This window comes from Chiloscyllium punctatum, chromosome 10 (genome assembly GCF_047496795.1).
Source record: "Chiloscyllium punctatum isolate Juve2018m chromosome 10, sChiPun1.3, whole genome shotgun sequence".
In the NCBI taxonomy this organism is placed as follows: domain Eukaryota; kingdom Metazoa; phylum Chordata; class Chondrichthyes; order Orectolobiformes; family Hemiscylliidae; genus Chiloscyllium; species Chiloscyllium punctatum.
In genome coordinates this window covers 106,739,328-106,764,183 of record NC_092748.1, presented here as the reverse complement: position 1 = coordinate 106,764,183, position 24,856 = coordinate 106,739,328, and the positions used below count along the sequence as shown (strand labels likewise).

The 24,856-nt window shown below is 40.9% G+C and overlaps 1 protein-coding gene across 1 annotated transcript in view; it reads left to right on the top strand.

Moving 5' to 3' along the window:
• LOC140482418 (contactin-associated protein-like 5) overlaps window positions 1–24,856 on the top strand; it is a 1,108,772-nt gene that overhangs the window by 882,199 nt on the left and 201,717 nt on the right. The window contains exon 18 of the mRNA XM_072579902.1: window positions 7,145–7,384. Coding sequence (XP_072436003.1) covers window positions 7,145–7,384 — 240 coding nt within the window. The remainder of the gene's footprint in view (window positions 1–7,144; window positions 7,385–24,856) is intronic.

Genomic DNA, 24,856 nt, shown 5'->3' with positions numbered 1-24,856 from the left:
TTTCAGGCAAAAGCCCTTCATCAGAAATGAGGCAGGGAGAAATAAATGGGAGGGGGGTAGGGTTGGGGAGAAGGTAGCTAAGTGTACATTAGGTGGATGGAGGTGGGGATGAAGGTGATAGGTCGGAGAGGAGGGTGGAGCGGATAGGTGGGAAGGAAGATTGGTAGGTAGGACAAGTCATGGGGACATTGCTGAGCTGGCAGGTTGAAACTGTGATAAGGTGAGGGGAGGGGAAATTAGGAAACTGATGAAGTCCACATCTATGCCCTGGGGATGAAGTGTTCTGAGGCAGAAGATGAGGCGTACTTCCTCCAGGCATCGGGTGGTGAGGGAGCAGTGGTGGAGAAGGCCCAGGACCGGCCTGTCCTCGGCAGAGTGGGAGGGGGAGTTGAAATGTCGGCCACTGGGCAGTTGGGTTGATTGGTGCGGGTGTCCCAGAGATGTTCCCTAAAGCGCTCAGGTTACAGTCCAGCAGGTTTATTTGAAATCTCAAGCTTTCAGAGTGCTGCTCCTTCATCAGGTGACACACTTGAAAGAGTATTTTGCAATCCTAGGGAGGATATCAAGGAAGTTTATTAGAAGGCGCAGAGGGATGTGAGAGTTCAATTGAGTGTGAAAATAGAAAAGTCCCCTGGGCCGGATTTATCCTAGGATCCTCTGGGAAGCCAGGGAGGAGATTGCCAAGCCTTTGGCATTGATCTTTAAATTGTCATTGCCTACAGGAATAGTGCCAGAAGACTGGAGGATAGCAAATGTGGTTTCCCTGTTCAAGAAGGGGAGTAGAGACAACCCTGGTAATTATAGACCAGTGAGCCTTACTTCAGTTGTTGGTAAAATGTTGGGAAAGGTTATAAGAGATAGGATTTATAATCATCTAGAAAAGGATAATGTGATTAGGGATAGTCAGCACGGTTTTGTGAAGGGTAGGTTGTGCCTTACAAATCTTATTGAGTTCTTTGAGAAGGTGACCAAACAGGTAGATGAGAGTAAACCGGTTGATGTGGTATAAATGGATTTTAGCAAGGCGTTCAATAAGGTTCCCCACAGTAGGCTATTGTACAAAATGCGGAAAAATGGGCTTGTGGGAGATGTAATTGGCTTGCTGAAAGAAGACAGAGGGTGGTGGTTGATGGGAAATGTTCATCCTGGAGTCCAGTTACTAGTGGTGTACTGCAAGTGTCGGTGTTGGGTCCACTGCTGTTTGTCATTTTTATAAACAACCTGGATGAGGATGTAGAAGGATGGGTTAGTAAATTTGCAGACAACACTAAGGTCGGTGGAGTTGTGGATAGTGACGAAGGATGTTGTAGGTTACAGAGAGACATAGATAAGCTGCAGAAGTACACAGATCCTTGAAAGTTGCCACCCAGGTTGACAGGGTTGTTAAGAAGGCATACAGTGTTTTAGCTTTTATTAATAGAGGGATCGAGTTCCGGAACCATGAGGTTATGCTGCAGCCGCACTTGGAGTATTGTGTACAGTTCTGGTCACCGCATGAAAAGAAGGATGTGGAAGCTTTGGAAAGGGTGCAGAGGAGATTAACTGGGATGTTGCCTGGTATGGAGGGAAGGTCTTATGAGGAAAGGCTGTTTTCATTGGAGAGAAGAAGGTTGAGAGGTGACTTAATAGAGACATATAAGATAATCAGAGGGTTAGATAGGGTGGACAGGGAGAGCCTTTTTCCAAGTATGGTGACGGCGAACACGAGGGAGCGTAGCTTTAAATTGAGGGGTGATAGATATAGGACAGAAGTCAGAGGTAGTTTCTTTATTCAGAGAGTAGTAAGGGTATGGAATGCTTTGCCTGCAACAATAGTAGATTCGCCAACTTTAAGTACATTTTAGTCGTCATTGGACAAGCATATGGACGTCCATGGAATAGTGTAGGTTAGATGGGCTTCAGATTGGTATGACAGGTCGGCGCAACATCGAGGGCCAAAGGGCCTGTACTGCGCTGTAATGTTCTATGTTCTATAATTCTATGGAACGTATGAAAACCTGTATTGTTCTCTTTAGCAAAGTTAAGTTAAAGGGGAAATTTAATATAATGGATGAGAATCACGAAGTGTTTTGATGGAGCAGGTCAGGAAGCACTCTTTCCATTGGAACAAGGGTCAGTAACCAGAGGACACACCTCATTGGACGAGATAGGATGAAGTGAAAGTTTTACTGAGTTCTCATCAGGACCACATTCCCTGAAAGGGTGATGGAGGCAGATTCAAAATTCACTTACAGAAATGATCTAAACTTCCGTTCAAAAGAGAAAATTTAGCAATGTATTTTCAGGGAAAGGCAGACGGAGAAGCAATTAGACGAATCACTCTTTCAAAGAGTTATAAGGTCTCCTTGGCCAATCTTACACAATACAGGGAGAGGACAAAATATCGACCGATTGAAAGAACCTGAAGGCAAGCCAGAGGCAGAGGTATTTGTGCCTTCTATATATTGTTGTGTCAATGCAAAATTGCAATTTCTTATCTTTCTGTCATATTAGCTTTATGCGATGCTAAAATACAATGAACACTTAATTAAACTGGCTTCATCATAATATCAAACTGTCATTGGAGCACAGTATTTAAGGTCAACCTGAGATTAAAAACAGCAAAGATAAATGAACAATGCATCAGGCAAGAAACACATCTATTACTTACCTAACATTCTTTTAGCCTAAAGGGCTTGTTAAAAATAGAATCTTGATGATAAAGTATTTTAATCAGAGATTTATGTGTCTGTTGGTTTAATGGTTTTAGTTTCTTTTCTGTTTAGAAAAAGATCTCCTATGATGTGATTCATAGGGGAGTGGAGACAGCATAGGGCCTCTTGGCTTGAAAAGGAAGGTCAAGTGTCATGTGGGAAAACTCATCCAAAGCCAGTGAGTTTATGAAAAAAAAACAAAATCCCTTCGAAGTTCTGATGTGCAATGTAGAGAGGCACAAAGACAGAATCAAGGAGGGGGACAGAAAAGGAAGACAAGGCCAAGTCCACCAAGGCCACTTAGAGCCTGTGAATGCAGGTCATTGAAGAATATTGGTGGGAAATAATGCATCATGTGTTCACATCTTGGCTTAAGGTGAGAGGGGAAATATTTAGCAAGGACAAAAGGGGCAACTTTTTTTCACACAGAGGGTGATGTGTGTATGGAATGATCTACCAGAAGAAGTGGTGGAGGCTTGAACAATTACAACATTTAAAAGGCGTCTGGATGAGTAGATGAATAAGAAAGGGTTTAGAGGGATATGAACCAAATGCTAGCAAATGGGACTAGATTAATTTAGGATATCTGGTCAGCATGGACGAGTTGAACCAAAGGGTATGTTTCTGTGCTGTACACCTCTGACTTAATGTTCACATGTTCACGTATATGATACCGAATCAGTTCACACTGTCACGTCCTTGGTAAAATACATCAAACCTGAGTGCAAGCCCTTCGGAGAAGTGGAGGCTTTCAAGACAAATAAGAAGATGCCAGAAGTAACAAAGACAAATTTGACAATGTTATTGTGAATGGCGTATATTTAAAACTTTTATTTTAGACTAGAATTTTCAAGTACAACATAAAAACTGGGGGATGATAAATGTTTGCAGAAAGCATTTTCATCAGTTTACTGTAGCTCAATGGCCAGATTGTGCAATCAGAAGGGACGTGCTCTCACTGTTTAATGTCACCTGCTTATGGTAAGATAGCTTGACAGCATTATGTTTGGAAATAGCAACCACACGTCCACCTACATGATGAATAGTGAATATTTGTGTTGTTCAATGGTTTTCGTTACAATAATTTCCTTGTGCTTTAAAGAAGGAAATAAAACTTTGCTGTGTTCTGACAATTTTGACATCTAATCCATATTATTTTACAACAAGCAAAAGTAATGTGTTTGCTCAGTGAACAGGTGTCTTTACATTACCAGTGTGCAACTGGTAGTGAATACACAAACAAATTTCAAACCTGATAGCATCATGCCTCCATAAAAATATAATCTACAAATGTACTGTGAACTGAAGAATGTGCAACATAGGAACCATGCAGACCATTGAACCTGCTCTGGTGAGTCGAGAGTATGGTGCTGGGAAAACACAGCAGGTCAGGCAGCATCCGAGGAGCAGGGGAGTCCATGTTTCGGGCATAAGCCCTTCATTAGGAATTGCTCTGGTGAGATCACATTTAGGGTACCATGTACTGTATTGGTCTCCTTATTTAGGGAGAAATGTTGTGCATTGGAAACAGCTCAGAGGAAATTCGTTAGATCACTACCTGGAATAGGTGGGTTGCATTTGTGAGGAAGATTTGGACAGGAAAGATCTGTATCCACTATAGGTCAGAAGAGTAAGAGGTGGATTGATTGAAACATTTAGATCCTAAGAGATCTTGACAAGATAGATGCAGAAAAGATGGTTCTTCTTAAGGGAGGATCATGATCCGGGGTCACTGTTTATAAATAAGCGATGGCTCCAGTTAAGACAGAGGTGAGGAGAATTTGTTTGCGCACAAGGGTGCTGTGAGTCTCTGGAACTCTTTTCTATGAAAGGTTGTGGAAGAAATGTCCTTCAATATTTTTAAAGCACAAATTGACAGATTCTTGTTAAGCAAGAGAATGAAAGGTTACTTTGGGTCAGATTCCATTTCAACTTCACATCATGTCTGATCCTCGTATCTGTTGGTTTTCTTACAACCCGACCAGCTACCAATTTCTCTCTTCAAATATACTCATTGACTGAACATCCAAACAATTTTAACTTTCCGTGCAAAGAAATTTCTCCAATACCTATCCTAAATAGTCGACCCCTTTTCAAGAAACTGTGATTCTGGTTTTAAGGCCTCCAGCCTCTCGGCATCTATTTTGTCACGCTCACATTCAATAAACCATGTCTCTGTCACTGGCCCTTACACGTGGCTCTACTCTGCCTCTGTGGCTCATGCTGGAGCATAATTCCAGCCCTTGACTCCCAAAGCCAAGTGTTTAAAAAGGGGGAGAGTGTAATGTTGCAAATGCTCCCCTGAAGCAGTTATCTGATGATGAAAAACCAATGGGAAAGAGCATGTTATACTTGCTACCTGATGGTCACCTGTATTAGATTAAATGTGAGTGAATATCAGCGTCAGATATAATGGGTGATTGATGTGATCATGATCAAGACCAGTTTTTGCTGTAGTGTTGATGAAGCAGTCCGTTCTGTTTCTCTGAATTAGAAGCCAGCACCTAGAGTTATGGTTTGCATCAATTAGCAATTGCTCATAGTCATAGAGTCATAGAGATGTACAGCACAGAAACAGACCATTTGGCCCAACTCATCCATGCTGACCAGATATCCCAACCTCATCAGCACTTGGCCCCTATCCCTCTAAACCCTTCTTATTCATATACCCATCCAAATGCCTTTTAAATGTTGCAATTGCTGCATAGTAATTGCTCGTGCTGCGTAGACTTGGTTAGTTTTCAGCTGGAGTTTAGTGTCCAATTCTGGGTGCCAAACTGTAATAAAGGTGTAAGTGTATTGGAGACAGTGCAGAAGAGGCTTATGAAAGTGATGAGACACTTCAGTTATGAGGAAAGAATTGGAGAAAGTGGGAACTGTTTTCCTTAGAGAGAAAGACTAAGAGGGGTTTGGATGAAAGTTTTCAAAATCAAGATGGGCATGATCAAAGTGGATAAGGAAAAACTGTTTCAACTCTTACACAGATCAAGAACCAAAGGGCATATTGTTTTGCATAGGTAGCAAATGTGAGCTGTGAGAAACCTTTTGCGCTCTGGGTATTTAGAATCTGGAATGCATCGCCTGGACATGTAATGGAGGCAGGTTCAAATGAGGCATTCAATGAGGATTATTTGAACAGAAAGAAATGTACGGGGTTATGTGAAAATGGCAGGAAATTGGCATTAAGTTAAAATGTTCAGAGGGACAGTGCAGCCATGATGGGGTGAATGGCCTCCTTGTGCACTGTAACAATCTCACGATTCTGTGACCGATTTCTCAATCAGCCATATCTCATTCCCTTGAACAGCACCTACATTGTGGGCGGCACGGTGGCACAGTGGTTAGCACTGCTGCCTCACAGCACCTGAGACCCGGGTTCAATTCCCGCCTCGGGCGACTGACTGTGTGGAGTTTGCACGTTCTCCCCGTGTCTGCGTGGGTTTCCTCCGGGTGCTCCGGTTTCCTCCCACAGTCCAAAGATGTGCAGGCCAGGTGAATTGGCCATGCTAAATTACCCCTAGATGTAGGGGTATGGGTGGGTTACGCTTCGGCGAGGTGGTGTGGACTTGTTGGGCCGAAGGGCCTGTTTCCACACTGTAAGTAATCTAATCTAATCTACATGTGCACATAGACAATACCATGTTAGGTCTTTATTGAGGCTCCTTGCTCGTGACTTCCATATAACTGTTCCCTTGCAGTGATTTACTCACAATTAAATATCAATTTTCTCATTGATAATTATATTATCCAGCATATTATCCAGAAATCACAGTGAAGTAAAGATACATGCACAAGACTGTATAACTGATGAAAGATAGTTAAACCAAGACATAAAGCAAACTAAGACAAGTATCACCAATTAATAGTAGTTAAACTAAGATACATGCACAGAGCTAAAATACATTTTGTCCTTTCCAATTCTGTGTAATGATCTCATCACCATGACTATATTACTTTAATTAGCTCAGTACTATTTCTGAACACTTACTTTCAACACTATGTCATTCTCTTTATCTGCAGATTTATCTGTTGCCTGTACCTCCTTCCACAATGTATTATTTACAATCCCAATCTCATTTTCAGCAGCAAGTCAGTTTAACCCACAATGTGCAGGTCCTAATATGATGTGTCCTTATCATGCAGACTTCCCAGGACATTGAGGTTTTCAGATAGCTTGAACTCCTGCTCCCACAAATGTTTTCTGTGGTTTTATAGACAACAGTTTCCAAAATTAACATGGAGGGATCTCAGTGGAAGAAATAAGCCTATTTGTGGACTGGAGACATTATATGGAAAACCATAGAACTGGATATGAAAGAATGATTGTCCCATTTTATGTTCTGTTTTCATTCTTTCTAATTCTCTGTAGTTATGTCATTTCAGCGTTAACACTGAATGCAGCCAAAGTGCACGAGAAGGGTTTTTAACCGTATAAGGTGTTACTTTTTCAGGAGGAACCGCCTCAAGACAGAAAGGATTCCTGGGATGCATTCGGTCCCTGCAACTAAATGGGGTGACCCTTGACCTTGAGGAAAGAGCAAAAATGACCCCAGGGGTGAAGCCAGGATGTCCAGGGCATTGCAGCAGTTACGGCAACCTGTGCCACAATGGGGGGAGGTGCATTGAGAAATATAGCGGCTATTCCTGTGACTGTGGCCACTCTGCTTATGACGGACCATTCTGTAAGAAAGGTAGGATGTAGCTTTCTGTTATTGCTAATGTCTACTTAGTGCTGGATATTGAATTCCATTAATGGCACATGGCTCATACGCCATGTAATTTAACATTATTGAATAAATCAATCTAAGAGCTGTTTGCAAAAGTGTTTATAATGGATGTGTTAATTTTTCACCAGGCTAGCATTACCTTGAATCATGTGGTTAATTGTACAAGGCAACTGCTTCACGGAAAATAGTTTACCAGTAGATTATTGCTCCTTATGACTCTCACAATGCAATTAGCTACAAGAGTGTACATTATACTTGAGTTCTCTACATCCAACCTTGGAGGTCCCTCAAATGCAGGTCATGGTGAATATCTTACAAAAGGGGACAGGAGTTGGGGCTGTGTTACAGTGCATGCGAGAGGCAAGAAAAGCTTAAAACTAATCTGGAGCTCTCCAGCATGGTCCCCGGTAACAGATGAAATCACAGCATTTGAGGAAATTTGTGACATTTCCTAATCAATTCCCACAAGTGAATTACTCAGGTAGTCAATACCATTTACAGGAAAGCAATACAGTTTGACCATTCCGCTGTGGACCCAGAGCACCAAGGTTCTTGAGCCATTGGATTTACAGCTACTGCTGTGTTCCATCAGGTACAAGGCCCCATTGACATCACGTATGTAGTGTCCAGAGCTCCATGGCTTATCCATTCAGATTGCTGAGCGGGAAGGGATTTCTTTCCATCAATGTCCAGTTTGTTTGTAATCACAGGCAATAATCGCTGAGCATATGCTCCCACTAAAGCATGGAGAACAGCATCTGTTGATGAAATCCTGCTCGTAGATCTAGCTGGAACAGTGAAGGACTGGGATTTAGGTGTATGAAATCATAAATTATTCAGTACAGTGAGACTTGTTAACAGGCTGTTAAAAAGAAAGCACAAATGTGTAAGGACTCATTTCTAATGGGATAGAATTGCAAAATAAGGAAGACATAATAAATCTGTATGAAACCTCTAACAAAGACAGAGAACACTGGAGAAATTCAGTAGGTCTGGTAGCACCTGTGGAGAAAAACAGACTTAACGTATCAAGTCCAGTATGACACTACAGAACTAGATTTGAGACCATTCTTCAATTCAGCCAGACGAGACTCAAAATGCTAACTCTGCTTCTCTCTCCATAGATGATGCTAGACCTGCTGAGTTTCTCCAGCATTCTCTGTGATTGTTTTAGATTTCCAGCATCAGCAGTATTTTGCCTTTATTCAATTGTATTGAACCTCGGTGTCAAGATTAGAGTGGTTTTGGAAATGCACAGCAGGTCAGGCAGCATCCAAGGAGAAGGAAAATCAGTATTTCCCCTCTCACTTTAAATATATGCCCCCTAGTAATAGACATTTCAACTCTGGGAAAAAGATACTGACCGTCAATCCTTACTATGTATCTCATAATTTTACCAGATTTCTATCAAGTCTCCCCTCAGCCTCCACCATTCCAGGGAAAACAACCCATGTTTCTTCAGCCTCTCCTTATAGCTCACACCTTTAATCCAGGCAGCATCCTGGTAAACCTCTTCTGCACCTTCTCCAGAGCTTCCACATCCTTCCTGTAATGTAGCGACCAGAATTGAATACAAAACTCTAAGTATAGCCAAACCAAAGTCTTATAAAGCTGCAACATGACATCCTAACTCTTGTATTCAATTCCCCAACCGATAAAGGCAAGCATGCTGTTTGCCTCCTTTACCACACTATCCACGTGCGTGGCCATTTTCAGGGAGCTATGGACTTGAACCTCAAGATCCTTCTGTACATCAATGCTGTTCAGGGTCCTGCCGTTAACTGTATACCTTTCCTTTACATTTGATCTCCCAAAGTACAGCCTCACCTTTACCTGGATTAAACTCCATCTACCTTTTCTCCACCCATATCTGCAACTGATCTATATCCCACTATATCCTTTGACAACCTTCAACACTATCAACAACTCCACCAATCTTTTGTGTCATCTGCAAATTTACTAACCCACCCTCTACATTTTCATCCAAGTCATTTCCTTCACTGTTGCTGCATCAAGATTCTGGAAGGCCTTTCCCCTGAGCATTGTGGGTGCCCCTACATTTGAAAGACTGCAGTTGTTCAAGAAACCAGCTGACCATTATCCTCCAGGGATGTGCAATAAATGCTGGCCTAACCAGTAATACCCAAATCCCATGAATGAACAAATAAAGAGAAGTTTAGTTGGCAATTCAGAAGAAACTGAATGAGTCCAAAGAGTGTTAAAATTGTGGAACTCACAAGTATGGAAGAATATTGCACAGATAAACTTGAGAGGAAGTTAGATAAGTATATAAGGAAGAAGGAACAAAAGGATATTTGATGACATTATTTGAGGAAATGTAGGGATACCTTGAATGGAATAAATTGCAAGCACTAACTGTATGGACCAAATTGCCTCTTTCATTGTAATATATGCTATTTAATGTCCATACCATGTAATAACCAGTTCTGTGAACCCATAGAATCCCATATAGTGTGGAGGCAGTCAAGTCTATGTTGATCCTCTGAAGAGCATCCCACCCAGATCCACCTCATCCCTGTAACTCTGCATTTTCTGCCCAGCCCACCTAGCCTGTACATCCCTGGACAGTATGAATAATTTCCCATTGCCAATCCACCTACCCTGCACAACTTTAGACTGTGTAAGGAAACCAGAGCACCTGGAGGAAATCCACGCAGATACTGGAAAAATGTACAAACTCCACCCAGACACTCGCTCAAGGCTGAAATCGAACCAGGGTCCCTGGCATTGCGAAGCAGCAATGTGAACCACTGATCCACCCTAATCTTTTCTGTCAACAAAATCTTTCATTTGCCACAGGACATTTTATTATTTTCAATAATAAATGAAAAGTTACATTTGCAAATGATTCAAATATTTGTGTGATTTGTCTTTCAAATCCATGGATTAAATGATTAACTTAATTCTCCCTGGAAATCCTTGAACTCCTTCCTTCATGATCTATTTTGCTACGTTAAACATTATGAGGATCAAATAACAAGGCTATAAATCTCAGAAATATATTTCTGATTTCCAAAAGGTTTGAAATCATATTAGATCCTCTTCAGACCTTTGAGGTTGCTATAAGTATTAGTGCATTTCAAAAGATTTTTAAATCCATACTATACTTCATATTTATTCCATCAGGTTTCATAAGCACCTAATGCTCTGGGAGCCTTGCGATATGCCAGTTTAATTCCTGACTACAATCTTTCTCCATTGATTCCAATTCACACCCTGCCATTTTAATAGGTAGCTTTACAACATCTTTGAGAACAAACTGTTGTGAAATAATAATTGAAAACTTTTATCTTGCCTTCAAGCTTCCTTCCCATGGCATCTCTGTCATCCTTAAGGGATCTGTCTTTTCCTTCCATGCTTTCTGTTGTCTAAATATACCTCAATGATCTTTTCTTCTATTCCCTTAATGTCCATTGTAATTTGCCTTGCAATTGTTGGTATCTCTTTCACTTCACTGTCGGAATGTAATTGCTTGTCTCTATTGTTATCTTTGTATTCACAAAAACGTCTTACAGGAAGCTTCCAAACCATGACAATTTTTTTTTTGGCGATCACATTCAGACACTAATGAAGCAACATGCCACTGGGAATTGAACTTCACAATGCCTCCCTGACCCTCAAAAAAAAAGGCAGCTGCTAGGGAATTAAGCTGAAAGATGCTGTATCTGAAGTTAATTACATGAAAATGAAAAGATTTTATTGCATTCATTTCGAATAACATAGAATGCTTGTTTCATGAATCAGTGGTAACAACAAGATGGGGAATCGTGACTAACCCCTTCATTTCAGGAATTTCCATCCTGGGTTGGTTTCCCAGGAGAGTTACTGATCCAGATCACCGTGAAATACAAGTAAGTCATCATAGTATCTCTACAGAGCTAAAACAGGCTATTCAGCCTAGCGGGTCTGCACTGACCCTCCGCAGAACATCCCAACCACACTCAGTCCCCTACAACGTCTCTGTAACTTCACATCTACCATAGCTAACCCATCCAGCTTGCACAACTCTGGGCACTACAGGATAATTTAGCCTGACCAATCCACCTAACCAGGACATCTTTGGACTGTGGGAGGAAACCGGAGCACCTGGAGGATACCCACGCAGACACAGGAAGAACATGCAAACTCCACACAGACAGATGCCCAAGTCCAGAATCACTCCAGTGCTGCTCACACTATGAAGCAGCAGTGCTAACCACTGAATCACTATGCCACCCTGAGTATCTGAGCACTGGCAGCCATGCCTTCAGTATATCTATGATCTATCCTCTGGAATTCCCCAAAGAAACCTCAGCTCCAATACTACATTTGACCAATTCTTCGGTCACCTGTCTTATTAGCCCATTCTGTGGCTCGGTACCAGATTTTGTTTAATAGTGCCCCTGCAAAATGCCCGTTGGTTTTTTTTTCATCCTTAAAACTGTGTTAAAGGTGCTACATAAATGCAAGTTGTTGTGGTAATTAGTTGCTGCATATGAATCCCTGCAGTGTGCCCACACGAAATCATGTGTTGGTATTTACTCTGTCATTGACGGGGGCAGGCAGAAAACAAAAATAATCATGTTTGATACTTTCTCATGAGTTTGAGCACCACAGGCATGTCCAGCATTTATTTCCCATCTGGTGTTGGTCAGACAACTTCTTGAACTGCTGATGTTCATCTGGTACAAGTACAGCTTCAATGTCAAAAATCATGCAACACCAGGTTATTGTTAAACAGGTTTATTTGGAGGCATTAGCTTTCGGAGTGCTACTCCTTCATCAGGTGGTTGTGGAGTATAAGATCATAAGAACAGAATTTATAACAAATGATTACAGTGTCATATTGAACCTGGATTGTTAAGTCTTTCATCTGTTTGAATGCAGGCTTTGGTTCATTAATATGCAAATTTCAGAACTTCTTTAAATTGTCTTCTCGCGGTAAGATTAGATTAGATTCACTACAGTGTGGAAACAGGCCCTTCGGCCAACAAGTCCACACCGACCCTCCGAAGAGCAACCCACCCAGACTCATTCCCTACATTTACATCTTCACCTAACACTGTGGGCAATTTAGTATGGCCAATATTTGGACTGTGGGAGGAAACCAGAGCACCCAGAGGAAAGCCACACAGACACGGGGAGAACGTGCAAACTCCACACAGTTTCCCAAGGCTGGAATTGAACCCAGGTCTCTGGTGCTGCGAGGCAGCAGTGCTAACCACTGTGCCACCGTGCTACCCTACTTAACTTAAGGTTTTATAACAAAAAGTGACATCTCAGCTCAGACAGTGCATTAAAGGTATGAGGTCATAGTCTGTCCGTATCCCAATCTTGAGTCAGACCGGTTCTATTTCCAACGTGGAATTTACAAAATATTATGTGGATTGACTGCCTGTATTGACTGCCTGCAGATTGTGCATGTTTTGAGCAAAATAGAATTTAAGTGTTGTTCGTGAGCAAATATTAAAAGAAATTTCATGGTTTTTTGAAAGGTGCTGACATTTATTAATTTTTTCAAATCTATAGGAACCCACCTCTGTCGTCTGATCCCACACAATGAATTGTTTGCTTCACTTCCACTGATGCAAACCATTCTATATTCTGTGCGGTGATGGGAATTTTCTCATGACTGTGTCTATTCTAGCTGGATAACTTGGCTAAGTATCCAGCAGAAACTCTGCCCACGATCTTAGAAACCAGTGGACCTGGTTTACCTTGGAGAAAAATCATTGCCAAGCTGTAAGCTTCAAGGCTCATCGTATTTAGAGATGATCCTTTCACATGACTCTCCAAGCATGAATATTCAGAGAAATTTGCCTTCTTGTTTCTGCAATTGTCTGGAACTGGGGCTGCAGCAATTGGTTGGCTGATTGTCGGTGGAAATACAAACTTCTACATTTCTAATGTAAAATCTGTCTGTTACCTTCTTAATTTTTCTCAAGGTCTCAGCAATCTGGGCGAGTGAATTCTATTGATTCATGACTCTTTGAGAGAAATAATTGAAAGTCTGTTATTTCATTAGTTGGTGCTCGAGTTTGAATATTCTAAGAACAACAAATAAAATCAAGAGCAATAAAGTCTAACATTTTCCCTTCTAAATGCAGTGTTACTTCCCTGCTATCTAATAACAGAGTCAATCTGAGGTAGTCTGCTGTAATTGCTGATGTTGTTGTTCGAGTGTGAATGCAGTCATCATAGATAGAATGTAGCGTCATTGTCCAATCATCTTTTTGAATAATGGTGCAGAATTGTCTACTCCCCTTCCTGATACCAATGATTGCATATCTACAAGGCACATATCAAGAGTGTGATGGAATATTCCCTATTTGCCTGGGTGGGAACAGCTCCAACAACACTCAAGAAGCTTGACGCCATCCAGGACAAAGCATCTTGCTTGATCAACACCACATCCGTAACGTCCACTCCCTCCACCACTGGCACTCAGTAGCAGTAGTGTGTACTATCCACAAGATGCACTGCAGAAATTCACCAAAGATCCTTAGACACAGCACCTTCCAAACCCACAACCACTTCCATCTAGAAGGACAAGGGTAGCAGATATATGGGAACACCACCACCTTCAAGTTCCCCTCTAAACCACTTCCTGACTTAGAAATATATTGCTGTTCCTTCACAGTCACTAGGTCAAAATCCTGGAATTCCCTCCCTAATGGCTTTTTGAGTCAACCCACAGCAGGTGAACTGCAACAGTTCAAAAAGGCACCACCTTCTCAAGGGCAAGTGGGGACAGGCAATAAATGCTGGCCCGTCCAGTGATGCCCAAATCCCCAAATAAATAATTAAAAAGTATGTTTGTAGCCCTTATATTGATCAACAACTAGACTCCCTGAGAAAAAATGATCTCCAGGTGTCTCACCTTTTTAGTGTTTAGGTGTTTTCTTGACTTTGAATGAGTGTAAAGTATGCAATATAAAACATAACCAATTGATATATATTGTACCCAGTATTATACAGTACAGATTATCATCCACCCATTTCCATTGACTTTATTGGAAATTACAATCGGGTGATTTCTAAGATGGATGCCTGAATCATTGGCAACGCTCCTCAGTATATCCAAGGGATGTAGGGGCAGCAATGGAAAATGGCATTAAGGTAGATGAACAACCATGACCTAGAATGTGGAGCAGGTTAAACAGGCCAAAGAGTCGACTCCTGCTGTTATGTTCTTACTATGTGCCTGTTTCACATGATCATCCTAAATGCACCAAGACCAAGTTTCTGTGAAAAGATTGTGGTAAGAAATCTCACAATTTTAAAGGAGACACTCTTAGACTCAGTGCTTAACTTAGATTTGGTATTTTCAGGGAATTTGCCTTTCACAAGAAATCCCACATTGCCTTTTTTCTCCTCTACCTGTAATCTGAATTCCTGTAGATCTAACTCCCGGGCATAAAGCAGCATGATATTTATATCTTTGTATCTTTGCTGATATCCCCCCCTATCAAATTACCATTCAATACTCTTATATAACCTATTATTTCTAACCACGAGCTTTTATCTTCCATTTTCAAAGCAATTCAATTGTCAATCAATGTAATTTGGATTTCTTCCAGATTTTAGCAATAGGGATAGCCTGTCAATCTTTCATTTGTTGATAAAATGTTTTGGCAACAGAATTTCTGACTTCCTCGAATCTTTATGAAAAATAAATTTCTATATGGAAGGTCTTTGGCATTGTCCGTTTCAATTACTTATCAGACAGATTTGAATTGACATAATATTTTGATGCCTTTTATCAAGTCAGCATATCTTAGTGACCTGTTTTCCAAAGGGATCATATTATGTCTTCCTTCATCTGTTTGTACTTTAATGATGTCTTGCTAAAAGTAGTTGTCCTCTACATTAATGATGTGACCCTTCAAAAGCCAATATATTCCTGCCACTCAGTCTAAAATCAGTTTAGGCACCACTAAAATGCCAGACTTTCTGACATCTCTCTGTGTGTGAATAAATGTCTCTTGCATCTCGCATGTTTCATTGTATTTCAGAGTATCTGATGTGTAAAAGATCTATGAAATCCATTTGCTCTCTGTCACAGAATTGCCATCTTCCAAACTGCAAGCTACCTTTACAACAACATAGTGAAAACTTCCAATGATGTCATACCTTAACCATGCCTTAAGCACTCTCCAAATGTAATTATTCAGCAGAATCTGACAGGACTTGAAGGAGAAACAGCTGAACTTAGGAACATGAGTAGGCCATTCAGCCCCTCACACCTGTTCCAACATTCACTGAGATCATGGCTGATCTGTGGTCGAACTCCATATACCTGCCCTTAGCCCATCTCTTAATATCTTTGCTTAACAAAAATTTACCTATCTCAAATTTAAAATTAACAACAGATCCAGCATCTGCTGCTGTTTGTGGAAAAGTGTTCCAGAGATCTCCCACCATTTATGTGTAAAAGTGCTTCTTAACAACTGTCCTAAATGGTCTTGCCCAAATTCTCAGACTATGCCCCCTGGTTCTGGAATCCCCAACCAGTGGAAATAGTTTATATCTATCTACCCTATCTTTTCCTGTTGATATCTTGAAGATTTCAATTACATCATTCCTTAACCCTCTAAATTCTGGAGAAATCAGGTCTAATTTGTATAATCTCCTCTCATTGCTTAACCCCGAAGTCCAGATATCATTCTTGTAAATCCACGTTGTATTCCCTCCAAGGCAAATACATCCTTCCTAAGATGTGATGCCCAGATCTGCTCAAGGTACTCCAAGTGGGGTCTAATCAGGGCTTTGTACAACTGCAGCTTCCCCCAAAGGTAAGTTGACCAAAGTTTGGTGGAAGAGGTAAATATTAAAAAATGTTTTAATGAAAGCGAGAGAGATGGCAAGATCTTTAAGCGGGAATTCCAGAGCTGACAGAATGATCCAAATGAAGATGCTGCCTCCAATGATGAATTGAAGAAATTGGTAGTCAATGGAGCCATGGCTGAAAGGCCAAGCGTCAGAGATTCTGACACTCTGACAGCTGACTCTGAATGAGGCAGTACTAAAGTTAAGGACTGTTCATGTGTAAATAAAGGGTGACTTGGTGATACCAGCCTTTGTTGAGTTATTTCAGCTACCTTGAATACTTGTCCGGTTTTGTTCCCCAGAACCAGAACCACTGCACCATAGCTTGTTGGGCCTTCTACATACTGATACAAAAACATTCCCCTGGATACATTTCAAGAAATCCACCACTCTAAACTCTTCACTCTATGACTTTTCCAATTTATGTTGGACAAGTTGAAATTCCCTAGTATAATTACTCAATTATTACTCTTACTCATCGCTGTGAACTGTCTACATATTTGCTCCTATACTTCCCACTGACTCTTTGGGGCCCTATAATACACTCCCAGTAAGAACATAAGAATATAAGAAATAGGAGTTGGCCATCCGGCCTGTCGAGCCTGCTCCATCATTCAATATGATTACGACTGATCGTTTTGTGGACTCAGTTCCATTTACCCGCCTGCTCACCATAATCCTTAATTCCCATACTATTCAAAAATCTATCTATATTTGCCTTACAAACATTCAACAAGGTCGCCTCAACTGCTTCACTGGGCAGAGAATTGCACAGATTCACAACTCTTTGGGTGCAGAAGGTCGTCCTTAATTCAGTCCTAAGTCTGTTCCCCTTATTTGGAGGCTTTGTCCCTTAGTTCTAGTTTCACTAGCCAGTGGAGAGAACCTCCTTGCATCTAACTTATCGATTCCATTCATAATTTTATATGTTTATATGTGATTCCGCCCTCATTCTTCTAAATTTTAGTGAGTATAATCCCAGTCTACTCAGTCTCTTCTCATAAGCCAATCCACTCAACTCCAAAATCAACCTAATGAACCTCCTCTGCACTTCCTCCAGTGCCAGTGAGTCCTTTCTCAAGTAAGGAGATGTAAACTATCCAAAAATGTGACTGCCCCCTTAACGTTTCTGAGTTCTCCCCACAAAGCATCAGTTGAAAGTCCAAGATGTGGTGGGGAGGAGGTTCCAGGTAACCAGGATCCTGGGGAAGGAAGAGGTGTTGGTCGCAAGAATAAGGGTGTGATACCCAGTGCCTAACATTTATATTTCAATTGTGTCATGAGGACAGAACACCTGGTCATTATCACAATACTGTTTATTTGATTTTGTTGTTCATTGTCCTGCATTCTAACAGTGACTACACCTCAAAGATCCTTCAGTATGAAGTAGAGTTGGTTAGCTTAGATGGTTGACTTGCAATGCAGTGTGATGCCAACAACATGTGTTGAATTCCCACACCCGCTGAGATCACCATGCAGGGCCCTGCCTTTTCAATCTCCATCCTAAGGCTGGCCTTTAGGTTAGACTCACCACCAGTTGTCTCTCTTTCATGAGATATTGGGACTATGGTGACTTCTCAATTTGCAGGGCAATAAAAAGGCAAATATTTTTTAAGGTGTCACGTTCAATGAAATGGAGTCACTGTTGCACTGCACGGAGAAAATGAGGAGTTATGAATAGTGAGATTCTGCAAAGTCCCTGTGGTGTCAGATTGAAGTTCTTTCTAGAGGAGGTGGAATTGTTCAAGGATCAATTGAGTGATGAAGTGGAGGTGTCCCTAAGCTTTTACCATTGACCCAAGTTATAAAGGTCCAAAAAGGGAAGACAGCCTTATATTTCAGACTAAAAGAGATGGATTCTTGGTCAGCACTGGAGTCAAGGTTTTTGGGGAAAGTGAAGGAAAGTGTGTGTGAGGAATGTTGGATCAGCCATGATCCTACTGAATGACAGAAAGGAGTAGAGGGGCTGAATGGCCTACTCCTCTTCATATTGCTTAATATCCTTGCTCACGAGTAACGATCGTATAATCGTTCTAAAGTTGCAAGTCATGTAGCGTGTTTAAAAATGAAAAGAAAGTCATGCATCCTGCAAACCTGAAGTGAAAACAGCAAGTCGTTAATCATAGTCACCATATTGATTGGCATCTTACAATAGTCAACTTTTTAAAATAATCAGAGGTGATGAACTTGAATGTTTATGTTAATTGCTGTGAGATAAAGAAAAACAGCGTAACTCCAGGAGTTAGTGATGACTAACTGATGCAAGGATTGTGGCAGTGATAATACTTATAATTTCATGGTTTCATAAATAATAGAGGCACAGCTAATGAAGAATTCATGCCTCAAGGTAGCTAACAGCAGAAACCTTCAGAGGACCTCACAGAGGCCCATATGTCAAACCACAATTTCAGAGTAAGAGGAAAATATAGGAAAAACTAAGACATACATTTTAAGAACAAAACAGATGTATATTCCATGGCTCTCCAGAGATATTTGATATTTTTGAAATTCCAATTCTACCACTTCAAACATCTGGCTAAGTATTGGGGCATTTAGAGAATTATACTGCCCTTTTCACTCATAGCACTGGTCCATTCAAGCACTCAAATCTTCCCAGTGCCTGCCTGTTACAAAGACAGGACAGCCCAAAATACATCGCAGTCAATAATAAACAGTTGAAATGAAGAGCCAGTGGTGTACTGCTGGGAACTAAGTTTGATGAAGGGCTAATGCCCAATACATTGATTATCCTGCTCCTTGGACGCTGCCTGACCTGTTGTGCTTTTACAGCACCAAACTCTCGACTCTGATCTCCAGCATCTGCGTCCTCACTTTCTCCCATATGGCCAATTGAGTCTGCTCGACCATTCAATTTTGGCTGATATATTTCTTAACCCCATTCTCCTGCCTTCTCTCTCTAACCCTTGATTACTCTACTAATCAAGAATATATCTAACACTACCTTAAATGCACAGAGTGACTTGGCCTCCACAGCCTTGTGTGGCAATGAGTTCCGCAGATTTACCACCCTCTGTCTGGAGAAATTCCTCCTCATCTCAGTTCTAAAGGGTTTTTCCTTCACTTTGAGATTGTGGCCTCAGGTGCTAGTCTGTCCTACTAGTGGAAACATCTTCTCCACATCCACTCTATCCAGGCCTTTCAGTATTCTGTTAGTTTAAATCACCTCTCCCTTCATCCTTCTAAACTCCATTGAGTACACACCCAGAGTCAACTGCTCCTTATGTGACAAGCTTTTCATCCCCAGGATTATTCTTGTAAACATACTCTGAATGCCATCCAATGCCAATACATTGCTTCTTTAGTTACAGGGCCCAATACTGCTCACAGTATTCCAAATGCAGTCAAATCAGAACCATAGTTGTGCATCCCTGCTCTTGTATTCTAGCTACCTTGAAATGAATGCTACCGTTGCACTTGACATCCTAAGTGTCAACTGAACCTGCACATTCACCTTAAAAGAATCCTGAGCTAGGACTTCCAAGCCCGTTTGTACTTCAGATTTCCACTGTCTTTCCCCAATAAGAAAAAAGTCTACACCTCTACTTTTCCTACCAAAATGCATAACCTCACACTTGCCCACATTGTATTCCACTGTCACTCCTTCACCTACTTTCCTTGCTTCTGAGTCCTTCTACAGCCTCCCCCTTTCTTCAACACTACCTGTCCCTCCACCAATCTTTTGTGTCATTTCCAAACTTAGCAACAATGCCCTCAGTTCCTTCATCCAGATCATTAATGTATAATGTAAATAGTTGTAGTCTCAATACTGAGCACTGCGGAACTCCTCTCGTCACCAGCTGCCATCTGAAAAAGACCCCTTTATCCCCACTCTCTGCCTTCTGCTGGTCAGCCAATCCTTTATCTATTCCAGTACCTTACACCTAACACCATAGCCTCCTGTGCACCAACTTGTCAAAGGCATCTTGGAAATCCAAACAGATCACATCCACTGACTCTCTTTGTCCAACTTGCTTGTTACTAGCTCAAGTACTTCTAATAGATTTGTCAGGCATAACCACCCCTTTCTAGTTACTTTTACTCAATTGTGATACTGTTAAATCAGAGCCAGACAGTTTTCCCTTTAACTTCTAACCAGCTATGCGGACCTCCAGGGCCTGTGTGTAGCTATGATTTCTGCATCTGGAGGTCAGTGCTGTGATTGGTGTACTGACCCCTCTCGCCATGTGTGGAACCTTGGAGTGGCTGTGCACACACAGTTCCAACAACCTGTTCAGTCCAAATTTCCCTGGCAATTATAATTCCTCTCCCTCCTTCCCCTTCCCTGATTTGTCAGTTATTTATGGGATATTACTTGTGTCTAGTACAGAGTAAACTGAACTAAATATCTGTTCAATTCACCTGCCATCTTATTCTTTCACATTATTAATTCCCCAGAATCACTTTCTATATAACTAATGCTCACTTTGTTAACTCTTTAAAATATCCATAGAGAGATTTATTATCTGATGTTATATTTGTCACTAGCTTTCTTTTGTACTCTATGACAAAGCTGATCCTTTAACAAGGTTATTTATTCCTTGGCTTATTTTTCAGAGAGGTTGTAAATGACACAGACTCCAAAAGGTCTGGAGTGTAGGGTTTTAGGGCCAAGTTGATATTAGCTGACAGATATTGCCTCCGGCAGAAGGCTTTCAAGCTAAAAAAATACTTGTACAATGAAAGGGGTGTGGAGAAAGTGAAGACTGAAGATGCTGGAGATCAGAAAGTGGAGTGGCTAGGTCTCCCAGCTCAGCTTTTCTTTGCTTTGGTTTGGTTTTTAGTAGTAGTGTGAAAAAAGCTGCTGGATCTAAAGAAGCAGGTCCAGGCCGTTACATACTCTCGCTGACTCATTCCCTGTCAGAACTTGTGTTTGATTTTACCTTTTGTGCCAGGTAATATTTAGGGGAATTGTTGCAAGTATTGTAAACAGCATAAGTAATTTGGGCTGATCTGATAGGTTTTTGGAGACCTTAAGTTACTCGGTATTCTGTTTTCTTTTGTTTGTGTTTCATTCAGTAATCTTGTAAATAAATTCTGTTTTGTTTAAAACTAAGTGGTTTGATCAGCTGCATCTCTCCTGGATTATCCATTTACTCCCGCTTAAAACAACTCGCAAAGTTAGGGTCCGGGCTACTTTCTTGAAATGTTTTGAGGGGGTCTGGCCTGGTCCATAACATTCTAATTGTTCCTGCCTATTGATTTTTTTAGTCATTACTTGTATTTTTTATATTATGTTCAGCTTTCTGGCTTTCCATCCACCCTTGTGTCACCATACATATTTTCTTTAAGTTTGACGCTATCATTAACGTCTTAGTTAATCTTGAATTGTGGGTGCTTGGTACTTTTTTTTTTGGAAATTTGGCTTTTTTTTAAAAAGGACAGTGGAGTATTAGGGACATTTAAGTGACTGCTGGGCAAGAACATGGATGGCAGTAAATTGAGGGATGTGTAGGTTAGGTTGATCTTAAGATAAATGCTCAACACAATATTGTGGGCTGAAGGGCCTATACTTTGCTATACTGTTCTATGTTCTATGTTCTAACCCATTAAAGATTTGCATTAATGTAGTGCCTTATTCAAACACTGGGAGTCCCACAGCACTTTGCAGCCAACTCAATACCTCTTGAAGTGAAGTCACTGTTGTAATGTCAAAATCACAACATACAATTAGCAAGTGGCAAGCTCCTACAATCAACAGTGTGACAATGGTGAAATTTTTAAAAATATGATGTTGATTCATCAGGGTATTGGGAGAGCTCCCCTACTCTTTGTTATGGTGGACCTAGGAATCTGTTCTCTCTACCGAAGGAAGAAGATGTGGCCTCAGTACAAGATCTTTTCTGTAAGACAGAGAACGCTTGACAGTGCAACTCTCCTGCAACATTGCACTAGAGTAGCAGCCTGAATTATTGTGCTCAAGTTGTGGACTGGGTGTGCAGTTGGCAAATTAATTTCCATCTAGATAAGTGTTGGGTACATTATGCTTGCAAGATATTACACGTACTACCCCCCTTGGACACTACCCTCACTGAGGCAGACAATGAGAATGGTCTGGGAGTACAGATATCTTAATGACTGAAAATGAGAATGCAGGGAACCCCAATCCTGTGGCTAGAGTAAATTTGGAAGGAAAAGTTATTTCAGTTTTTTGTATTACGTTGTCAAAGCCAATGTGTGTTAACCGTCACAAACAAAAACAGAAATTGCTAGAGAAACTCATGTTTCAAGTCCAGGGATCCTTTGTTGGACTGAAATGTCAACTCTCCACAAATGCTGCTGAGTTTCTCCAGCAATTTCTGTTTTAATTTTAGATCATCAGCATCTGCAGTTCTTTGTGTTTTTTTTAATGCATTGATCATCCTTCAACATCTCTTGAGAAACTAATTGTAAATAAGCTCCTTGAACCACTACAGACCAGCTGCTGGTGCTACTATCGTGCTCTTGAATGGATAGTTGCAGGAGTTTGACCTGATAAAGATAAGCCCGGTCAAATCATGCCCAAACACTTGTTACAGGCTGGAGTTGGCTATTTAGCCCCTTGACCATCTCTTGCCATTCAAATACACCATGCTCGATCACAATCTTAACTCCATCCAGAACACCTTGATTCTCCAAATCTTAAGATTATCGAATAAGAATATCGACATGGGTTTGTGACATTTTTAATTGACCCACAGCCTCGATTGGTCTTTGATGAGCAAATTTAAGATTTCCGCCACCCTTTTGGGTGAAGAATTGCATTTCCTGAAATCACTCTTGAACGGTTTACCACGAACATTAACGATGTGCTTGAATCTATCACCAGAGGAATATGGTGTCTCTCTATCGTTTCCATCTTGGAAATTATAAATTTTATTACCCCTTATTCCTCTCTAGTCAAGGAAATACAAGCCTGCCATCATAATTTGTTCCTATACGTAACCAATGAATACACCTGTTTAATACATTTGCACAAACCTATTAGTTCACTTCAATAAATGATTCAAAGACACCTCATAATTGTGCAGTCAGTACAATCCCACACATGGTCATTGAGGGCTTATTAATTAATATACCCCTGTTCAGTTTCACACCCAGTGGTTTCTATAACCATCTTTGAAATAAAAATCAAGCCAGCAATATCAGCATTGACTATTGACAACTCTCGTCAAAAGTACACGATCCAGCTCAGGGAATTCCTAAACGATAATAAAGTGCCAAAAAATGCACAGGAAGATGTGACCCAAGTTGAACATTACCCTTGGGATGGAGCATTCAAGCAAACGTGTGAGCGGTTATCTTCAGAAGTAATAATATTTGACAACAGAGGTCTTGCTCTTGGTATGTTGGGAGCCTGGAGTAGAAGTGAATTCAGTTCATTTGTTACGTAGGTCCTAAATGTGATAAGAAGATGGCTTATCTCAGTGATGCATTAAGTCCCAGTTTCTGCATCAATAGCACCACAAGACACATCATATTCTATGACTTATTTCTGCAGTGAAAACAGAAAATGCTGGAAATGGTTGGCAGGTTGGGCTGCAACTATGGAGAAAGAAACAGAGGTAATCTTTCAGGGTAATGACCATTCCTTAGACCTGGAAGGTATGAAAAGCTATAGGGACCCCAGGAGAACAAATAGGGAGTCTGAGAGAGGCTAGAAGGCAATGGAGCAGTTCAATAACAAAACTGATGATTGTTCGAAGCAAAGGAAAAAGATAAAGGGATAAGAATGGAACAGCACTTTTTATAAAAAGGACATGATATAATTGAGCATTCAACAAATCACGAGTACTTTAGTGCTCCCCTATTGTCATGACTGTGATTTCCCGGTTATCTTGAGAAGTAGCTGGTGGATATTCCTTCGAGTTGCTGACCAATGCATTGAAAAATCCAAATGGCCTGCTTGACCATTTCAGAGGACAATTGAGAGCTAACCATATTTATCACAGGCTGGCGCTGCACATGGGTCAGACCGAGTAAGAATATAACATTTCCCTTACCATATTGTTATTTAGACAATCTGACAACAATTGGGGCTAATTTCACTTTAGATTTCAATGAGAATGTGATGTTTAGAATGTGATGTGAGCTCATGTTCTAACTAATGTGTTAATATAGAGAAAGTATTTTATATGGGGTGGGGGAGTCCAAAACTAGAGGGAATAGGTTTACGGTGTTAAGGCAGATTGTCTGAGTATATTTGATTTGTATATAGTTAAGTTTTTCATCAGTCGGGGAATCAAGAATAACCTTGAAAGGACAGGAAAATGAATGTGAGGAGTGTTGGATTAACCATGATCCACTTGAATGGCAGAGCAAGCTCGAAGAGCCAAACAGCCTATTCCTGTCCCGACTGCTCATGGTCTTAAAAAGTGAAAGAGTAGAGCTCTTGGGACAAATTGGATATATCTGTCAAAGAGCTGGCACATGCTCAGTGGGCCGAATGGCCTTTGACTCTGCTTGATCTATGATCTGTGGGCAATCTAAAATATGACATTTTGATTTTAGGATAAGGAGTAGTAAATTTAAGACAGTGATGAGGAGAAATTGCTTTCTCTTAAAGGTGGTTATTCTGTGTAATTCACTACTCCAGACTGTAGTTAATGC